The sequence below is a fragment of the Oenanthe melanoleuca genome, chromosome 2 (assembly GCF_029582105.1).
Source record: "Oenanthe melanoleuca isolate GR-GAL-2019-014 chromosome 2, OMel1.0, whole genome shotgun sequence".
In the NCBI taxonomy this organism is placed as follows: Eukaryota; Metazoa; Chordata; class Aves; order Passeriformes; family Muscicapidae; genus Oenanthe; species Oenanthe melanoleuca.
The window spans coordinates 108,140,274-108,149,703 of record NC_079335.1 but is presented as its reverse complement, the minus strand read 5'-3'; the positions used below and the strand labels follow the sequence as shown (position 1 = coordinate 108,149,703).

The following is a 9,430-nucleotide window of genomic DNA, read 5'->3' as shown; positions in this document are numbered from 1 at the left end:
CACCGCTGTTGCTCCGGAAGGGTTACAGAACGTGTCAGGTTGGAGGGGACGACAGTGGGAGAGCTGGTCCAACCTCCCTGCTCGAGCAGGGCCTTCCCAGAGCACACGGCACAGGATTGTGTCCAAGGGACTCTGGAATATCCCTGGTGCCAAAGAATCCTTCACCTCTCTGGAAAATCTGTTCCAGTGCCCAGTCACCTGCACAGTAAAGAAGTTCATCTTCATGCTCAGGAGAAACTTCCCACGGCTGAATTTCTGCCCGTTGCCTCTTGGTTCCATTACCTGGCACGACTGAGCAGAGCCTGACTCCATCCTCTTAGCAACCCACCTTTAGATATTTACATACATGGATGAGAGCCGGCACGTCTGACGGGGCAGAAAGGACAAACCCCGCTCGAGACAGCGGCCGGCGTTGCCAGCGCGCTCCGTGCCGCGGAGGTCCGGGCGCTACCGCACCCCTGGCCCTCACACGCCAACATGGCGGCCCCGCCGCGCTCCCCTCTCCCTCCCGCCCCGCCGCGTCCTGGCGTCACTTCCGCGCTGCCCCGGCAACGACCGGACGTGGCGGGCGCGCCGGGAACCCGGAAGCGGCGGGCGAATCGGGGCGGGCGGCGCAACCGGCGGGGCGGGCCCGGCGCGCGCAGGGCAGCGGCGGCGGCGGCAAAGCGGTGCCGGGGGGCAGCGTCCGGTTGGTGCCGGCGGTCGGGCAGCGCCTGTGGCGCAGCGCGCGGGGGACTCTCGGCAACTACCGGCGCGCTCGGGCTGCGCGGTCCCTCACGGAACTGCGGCGATGGCGGCGGACAAGGCTGCGGGTGAGTGCGGGGAGAGCGGCCGCGGCCCCGCCGTGCCCGCCGCGGGCCTGCGCCGCCCGGCGCGGAGGGAGGCGCGCCCCCGCGGGCGGCGGCGAGCGGCGGGAGACGCGGCTGCGTGTGCGCGTCCTGCCGCCGGGACGGTAGCGCCCTGCTGTCCGGCGCCGCCGCGAGGGGCCTGTGACACCTGCGGGTCACCGCGGGGCCGTGTGCGCGCGGGGCCCTCCGTGCGCTCGGCCAGCGGCGCGGAGCTGTTGCCCCCTCCTGGCCAGGAAGGCCCTATGGACGTGTGTGTGTGTGTGTGCGTTCTCCCAGAGCTTCATAACCCCTAAAGAAGGCGAGCTTCTGGGTTAATCTGTTAAATTGGACCATGCAGGAGGTACGACGGAGGTTATAACTCTTGGTAGTGCTGCTTAATCGCTGGAGTTCAGTCTGATTCCCTCAGGGATGCTGCTGTGGTTTCAGGGCTTGAGTGCATCCTCACTGAACTTGGGCCTGAGAAGACACTGCAGAGAGTAAATCGCCGGGACTAAAAAATAAGCCGTGTTCTGGTAAACAGACAGAGTAAATCTCAAATGCAGTTGCTGCGTAAGCCTGATAAACTACTGCTTGTCCATCTCCCCTGCAACTCCCCGTCATGCAAGGAGTCTTCATTGCAGGAAAGGCCATTCTGTCAGATGTCAGCTCGTGGGGGGATGTGGAGGGAAGCCTTACTTATAGAATTGTGTAAGTCTACTTAATGGAAGTGTAGGATATGCTGAGTTGGAAGGGGCCAATAAAGATTAATGAATTCTAGTTCCTGGCCCTGCACAGGACATCTCTAAGAATCACACCATGCGCCTGTGAGTGTTTTCCAAACACTTCTTTAACTCTTTCAGGCCTGGTGCCAAGTGGGGAACCCATTCTAGTGCCCAAACATCCTCTGAATGAAGAACCTTTTCCTAATATCCAACCTGAAACTCCCTGACACAGCTTCAGGTCTTGTTTCTGGTCACCTGTCACCTTTTTTTTCCTTGTTGTTTTTATGTGGGGGGATCATTATTTAAAATCACCTTGAGCATTTATTTCTCTATATGGTAGATATGAAATGCCTCAGTAATTGAAAAAAAATTACAGGGAAAATAAGTATACTGCACTGAGTGATGTTTACTAAACTGTTGTGTTTATTTATAAGAACTGTGAGTGCTACAAGAAAAAAATTGGCGTCAAGTTTTTGATACTTTTTTGTTGATGTTCTTTGAAGCGTTGAAGGAACTTTTCAGCTTTACTTTCTTAAAAATATGTGCCAAATGAATCAAAGATGTGAGCAAGATGTTTTACACACTGCACTTGTTCATAGCAGTGAGCTACAGGTAGCTTTCCACTGAGAAATGTTTGCTTCTTATTGCACAGCACCAAAGAAGCTATTATACCTATACTGGTAGTGAAGGGCTTCATACAAAAATTAAAATGTGAATCTTCGTTCCACAAACTGTTATCTTGTAATGGCTGGACACTGGCTGGGCTTCATACCCTTCAAAATTCTTTCGGAGCAAGAGTCGTGTGATAGATTCCTCCCCTTTCCAGGAAGAGATTATCCCTCTGCCTGTAGAGTTTGGAAATTAAAAATATTTCTGGAGATGCTCGGGTGTTCAACAGCACAGTTCATGCAAAATGTAATTGGCAGGGCACAGGAACAAGAGAGCTAAGGGACAGCAGTCCTTGGAGAAATAGAGAGCAGGTGTGAGAAAAGTAATGACTGCAGTCACTCTCAGGTGTCTTCAGTTATTTGTATGTGGGAGATGTGACTTCTTGTTGCTTTTATGACATTCTGGCAGCAAGCTTATGAGAAGAGCAATCTTCCTTTTCAAGTGGCAGTCTCATACTTTTCCTTGTTCTCCTCTCATAGAGCCAGTTTTCCTGGACTTCTGCTGTCTACCATGATGTACCTTCTCCAGCAGGAGCAGCTTCCTGCTTGTACAAAGCAAACCAGCCTCCATGATATAGTGTTCCTTCTGCTCAGCTCCAGGATCAATAGCTAACAAGATAATTCTTTGATTCTTTAACTTTCAACTCAGTGCAGCAGCTTCCTCCAGATCAAAATCTGAGCAGTTGGTTTTTACATCCTTTTCCAGGTTGCCCCTTTTGCCCCTCATCATGAGCCTACACAAGTTTTAGTTTTAGACTTGGTCTGTACTCATGAAGGTCGGACAAATTAAAAGTTAAACAAACAGGTCTATATTTAAATATAAGTTACAGAGATATATCAAATTCTCTCACTTGTGAAGTAGAGAATATGCACTGCTCTGGATATTTGAGCTGATAATTGTGGCTGCTGTACAGATGGGAACATGTTGGAGATGACTGGTGTGCCATGTGTTACCCACACCAAGTGCTTCTGCAAGAATGTCAAAGGTCACAGGGGCCCAAGTGAGGAAGTCATGCTGTTTCCTTTGCCAGGGAACAAATTTCCTACCTTTTTCACTTTCAAATGCTTCAAGGAACATGGAAGTAACAGTTTTATTTGCAAGCACTGGGATAGCCCTTTGCAGCCAAGAGAGCAGGAGCACTCCCTCCCCACCACCCCTGCCACTTCAGTGGAATTGGTGGGTTCTGTTCAGTATCTTGTGACAGCCAACTTTTAGGTGTCTCTTCAAGGCATCTCTGATAGCAAAGACCAGCTGAAGCAGTAGATCCCAGTCTAAACAAGAATGTTGGTATCATGTTAGACTGTAGTGACTTGTTAAAGACCTAAAAGTTTCAGGTGTGTTTGGACAAAAAGGGTAGACAGTAGCCAAAGTGGTTTGTTGTGCTTTTTTCAGAGGAAGGAGCTATGCTGTGGACTACATCAGCTGGATTTTAGTTTTTTTCTTTATAAGCTTCCAGTTCAGGTTTCACAAACCTGCTTTGTTTACTGAGTGGTGATAGGTGCAGTTGATTGGATTACAGAGACAGCTCTGGTTTTGCTTAAAGTAGTTAGTCCCCAGTTTCTTTTTATGTTTTGTGTTTGTTTGTTTAATGTACCAACAATCTTAGAGAGACAGTGAAATCTGAAGACCTGTTCTGTTTCTTTCTTAGGAATTACATCAACCAAGCTATGTAAGTGTAGTTTTTATTGCAGACAAAAGAGCAATGTGTCTTGGTTTATCTGTCACTTCTTGAAGGCTTTTACTAAAGAATTCAGACTTTCTTTGAGATGCTGGTCTTACAAATCTGCTTACAAAGGCGGTAATCAGTAATGTACGGGGAAGTTGATGGCTCTCTGCTAGGTAAACCTGTGTGTGAGGAATCTGATCAGATTGGGTGTTGCCAGCTTCAAAAGCTTTGGTCTCAAGGCTCTGCACTGTGCTTACCTTTACCTGCACAATCTGACAGGCACGCTGAGCAAGTAAAGCAGAAAATGCCACTGTTAGCGTAAAAGTTTGAGGGAAGATGAATTTGCTTATTTCCTGCTGTTCTAGAGATCCTTGGAGGGTGAGAGCTTTCAGTTCATCTGTATAATCACAAGGTTTAGAGCTGGAATCAGATCTATGCTATATTTAGGTTGAAGCAGAGGTACTTCCTGTTCCTTTCCTCTTTCACTGTGGAAAGCTTTTGGCACATCAGAAATGTTCTGGGCTTTTTTTTTTTGTGGTTTAAATTCCTCTTCTGCCTTTCCTTTGAAGGAGAAGGCAGTGCAAGTGGTGATGATCAATGTATGGCAGGTGTAGGGCCTTGAGGATCCATTCCTCCAGAGTACTGAAATTGCTGAACCCTGAATTTTGTCCAAATGACAGTGGGTTACTCTTGATGGTGTAAGATTTGTTGAGATTTTAAAGAGTCTGTTGACTTCTTAATGCAGGATGGAAGTCCCAACCAAATATTTACAATTCTTGGTCAAATGTAGGGGCCAATAGTGTTATTGCAGGTGGAAGAAATCTCACTATTTCCCAGCAACAGGTACAAACTTAAGAGATTACTATCTCTGTTTTGTTCTTACTGAGGATATTATTTGATGAATCTTCTGAGGTTTGGCTGCCCCTTACAATTTTCGTTTGCCCTATATTTGTACATTTTCATGGTCAGTAGTAGAAGATCCAGATATATTTGTGATGATGGGGAATGGATTTTGCAGAGGAGCTCACAGCTAAATGTTTTCATTTGTTCAAAGCAAATACAAAATTAGCAGAGTTTGCATTATATCCCTTAATTATAGGGAAGAAGAAAGCAAACATGGAGTTTACAAAGCCTACATAATCTAAAATGTGTGGTAGAGCAGATCTTCCACTGTGAAATTCAAGAAATAATTTTCTGCAGAAGCAGAAACTGTTGCTGGTTTATGAAGTCTTTTTTTCAAAAAACATGAGATGATTTTTGTATGTTCTAGCACATTAATGAATGCTACTAGAAATACTCTCTCCAGTGTGGTGATTGTTTTATTTTTTTCTCAGTAGTTTGTGTTCGGCACAAGGAAGGGCTTAGTAGGGTATTTTTTCAGCTTCTGTGAAATGGAGTGTCTGTACTGTGCTTTTTGATGCAACTTCCCTGAATTCTTAATTACATGATGACAAAAGGATTTAGTAGACTTCTTTCTGAAAAAAATGGTGACTGAAACATAAATTATTAGGAATTCTATGTAAAAGTTGAAGGCAAAGCCTTATTACATTGCTATATAAATGCACAAAGGGGCCACCATCATAGTTGCTACATGTTGTTCTTGTCTTAATCTGGAAAAGGGTATAATAGAAGAAAAGAATCTGGAGAAGATTCTGGGAAAAAATGTGAGGAAGATGGAGAATAGACTTCTCCTGCTCACATTGGAAGAGAGGTGATTCAAAGGAAGATCTCTAAGATTTGGAATGAGGCTGAAAAATGAACAGGCAGCATGTGCTTGTGCCTTGCAATGTAATCACCAGACAGCATTTGATGGATTATATTGAAGGATACAAAAGTACAGAGAGGTTTTCTAAAAAAATATATTGCATCTGTCAATGATTATTAAAAATAATTGTTCGAGTGCAGCCTCTCATTTGGGAAGATATTCTTCCAAAATAAGGCGCTGTGGGGAAGTTCCAGTGTTTACTCTGGTTTTTGTGGCACTCTAGAGTATCCCTTGCTTGTTGTTTAGGAAGCACTATACAGGCTTTTTTGTGGGTTTTCATCTAACCCACTGTGGTCCATTTTTCACAATGCATGGCCTTCACTTTTGAGCAAAATAAAACAATCCTAGTGTATGGTTGCGGCTTTAAAGAGAAATCTAAAATGTGTGGGATGTCAGTTAACTTGCAGGACTTTGGATGTTCATTGAGTGCCATAATTTACATTTTATGTAGAGGAATTCACTAGAAGTGTATAATAACTTGATATATTGTGGTAGAAGATGCACTTGGGATATAGATAGTGTAATAGGGATGCTGCTACAGTTATCTGGAAAATTACTTGTATTTGAAGGAGGACCTGGAGAACTGGAAGAAACAAAGTTTTTAAGCTGCACAGTTGTCATCACACTTGTAAGCTTTGTTGTAATCTTCTGTCCACTTTACAGATCAAAGTACTGAAAAACATGAAGGAGCAGGTACTTCTGGGATTACTGATCAGGAAAAGGAATTGTCGAGCAGCGCATTACAAGCTTTTCAGGTAAGGGAAAGTGAAACTCTGAGACTTCTAAGTTACCACATTACTGCTAAATGGACATGTTTAACTTTTTTCTGTTTTCTCAAGACAGTTGCAAATGCATTAAGAGGATGTTCAAAAGTAGTGCTAGTTGTGTTATAAAGACAATACGTGCATTTTCATTTTCTATCTGCTGTGGTCTGAGAACTGAACAGGATACGTGGAACAACAGCATTTTTAATATCTTGATTCTCAAAACTTAGTAACCTTAAAAGCTACATGATGAGTTAATTAGAAGAAGCAGACTTCTGTATCAGCAGTGGAAATGCATGGTCTCTCAAAATATTAATCACATCAAGCTAAAAATGGTGTGTTAGCGTTTAAAGGAACCTCATGTATTTAAAAAACAGCAATGAAACAAACACTTTTGTGTTTTAGCATATTCTTTCACAAAAAGTGTTGTATAATGCCCTGTCACCGTGCATTAAAACATATTTCTGAATGTGCAACACCTACAGGCAGTATCTACTACTTGTTTTGTGTTTCTTAGAAGATTTTTTTTCTTCTGTGTTAAAGTTCAGGTGCCAGGTCTTTCAGTTTATTTCTTTCTCTGTACTGTCTCCTGATTTTGCATAGTGTGACAGGAAGTATAATTGCTTTTCCTTTCAATTGTATCTCTGTCTCCAAAATGCCTTGCTTTAAATTCCATTTTAAATTTGTGAAATAGGTCAGGGAAGAATTTAAGTGTTGTCTTTTGAGATTCTTGCTTCAATGTTTCACTCAGTCTTCACTTCTATGTTTCACTCATTTTGTTACATAAAGTGCATGTAGCTGGTTCTTAACGCTGTGTTGTTCTCTGATGTCTTCTTGAATGCTGTCTAGCTCAATTACTCTTTTTCAATAGCATTTTAATCAGTGACATTTGATCCTGAGAACCAGGGACACATGAGAGTCATTTGTTTTCCACCTTGCCCACACATCTAAAATACTTTTGATCTGCTAATGATTTCATCTTTACTTTCATCCTGGTCCAATGAATCTGGTTTGCCTTGTCAGGTTTTTTCTAGCTTTAAGAATTCCCTGTATTCATGAAGTAAGGTGGCAACAGATGTGAGCAGAATTTATTTGATGCCTCGTTTGCCAATTTCTTGCTATTGATTAGCTCCATGCAGCATTGTGGACTGCCTCGCATGCTGCTTTATAATATTACACGTCCAGTTTCCGTCTTGACAGAATTCCTATAAAATTGGGTATTGCATTCTTGATCCAATCGAGTAGAGTGGCATAAAGGACTGTCAGATGATGAAAAACATCACAAAATTAGCTGAGCATTTAAAGGTTCAAGGTTTGTAGTCCAGCCATGGTTAAAGGCCCTGTTCCTGTGAAAAAAAAGCTCTGACTGAAGAGAAGCTCCATGTGTGAGCACAGGAAGAGAATCACTGGGAGATGAACTGTCTTAACTAAAGAGCATGCCAGCAGTTGAGTTACTGGTTCCTGTGTTTGTGCCCATGATCACAAGGCAATCCATGCTGTTGGTGCTTAGAGTTGTGAAAATGTGTCAATGACCTGCTACATCTTGCTATGTTGTATAACTGTGCCTGCCTGCAAGACTGAAGGAGCTGGAATGGTTCCGTGGCAAGGAGCTGCAGAATGGCAACTTTCTGGGGAAGAGCAGAAGGATCCCAGAGCTCTTCTTGTTGTATTCTGCCCTTAATATGAGATTACTCAGGAGTCTGGGAGCAGCTCTGCAGAACAGCACCTGAAAAGGAGGAGTGAGTGTAGGGTGGTACTCAAGAGCTTAGCTTTTGGGTGTGAGCCATTGACAGAGATGGAAATGAACCTGCTTATCTGTCTGACCACATTGGAAGAAACTCTAGTATGGAAGAGGTGAATGTGATTGTTCCTGTGCAGGAATTGAGCAGGTGAAAGTGAAGCATCATCTAGGCTTTATGTAGTTGAAAGAATGAGGAGTGCTCTTTCATTCCTTGATGCTGCTAAAGTCCTCCTGTACTAATAGAGAAAAGACCAAAACTGAAAGTAGGAAGAGGTGCATGATTCTGAAGTCCTTGTTTATTCCTGTGGTCAAAGAAATGCATTTTTCCATTAAATCACACATCAGTGGAACATCATGCTTGGCTCCTAGTTTGTTTAGGCATGTAAAAATGTTTTTTTAAACGTATTCTGGGAAAGCGACACTTTCTTTTTCCCATCTCTCTTGAGCTAACTTCCATAGTTCAAGTTGTATATTGCTATATAATCAGATGAACTGAAGACTGAACATAAAATTTTGGGCTGGAACTTGTGTAAGCAACTGTGGCTGCTCACTGTTTATGAAATGGGGAAAGATTATGGAAAGTGAGGAAACTGTCTTGAGACTTAACGTGATAAGAGAAATGAGAATAACACTTTTCATGGGAACATCAGCTACTTAATTTGTCCTTACTCCACCAAATTATTTTTGAAGTTTGGATATGGCTTCAACATTTAGACTTACTTCTCATCCATGGTAATCTGCATAAATAATAAAGTGTGTGTTCAATTGTATTGATAAAGGGAAGACTGTATCTTCTAATGTGTGCTTCTGGTATGTGTGCAATTTACAGGCTGGAAACTATGATGCTTGTTTACAACACCTAAATACCCTTCAAGACATAAACAAAGATGACTACAAAATAACTTTGAATACTGCTGTTGCAGAGTTCTGTAAAAGTAATCAGACTACAACAGACAATTTGAGACAAACCCTTAACCAGCTGAAAAACCAGGTAATGCAACTGTATTGACATGGTACCTGATTTTGAATACTGTTAATGGTGGTGGGATATTTCAGTGAAGTAGGACTAAAACTTCTGCCCCTTGTCCCATAGATTTAATAAAATAAGAAATTACCATTACTTTTAAAAGTAGAGTCAGTTTAATCTTGTAGGACAGTTTTTCTAGTTGTATTTTTAACTATTGTTGAAATTGATCAGAGATTATAACAGTAGGAGGACCTGCTATATTCTTTCAGCAGAAAGTTCCTTAATATGGAATAGTTTGTGAAATAATAG

General features: G+C 42.9%; 1 protein-coding gene across 1 annotated transcript in view; it reads left to right on the top strand.

Annotated features, from left to right (window-relative positions):
• Positions 1 to 600: 600 nt before the first annotated feature.
• Positions 601 to 9,430, top strand: part of CNOT10 (CCR4-NOT transcription complex subunit 10) — a 32,040-nt gene continuing 23,210 nt past the window's right edge. Inside the window, exons 1-3 of the mRNA XM_056483487.1 lie at positions 601 to 812; positions 6,313 to 6,404; positions 8,984 to 9,145. Of these exons, the coding sequence (XP_056339462.1) occupies positions 791 to 812; positions 6,313 to 6,404; positions 8,984 to 9,145 (276 nt within the window). The 5' untranslated portion in view covers positions 601 to 790. The remainder of the gene's footprint in view (positions 813 to 6,312; positions 6,405 to 8,983; positions 9,146 to 9,430) is intronic.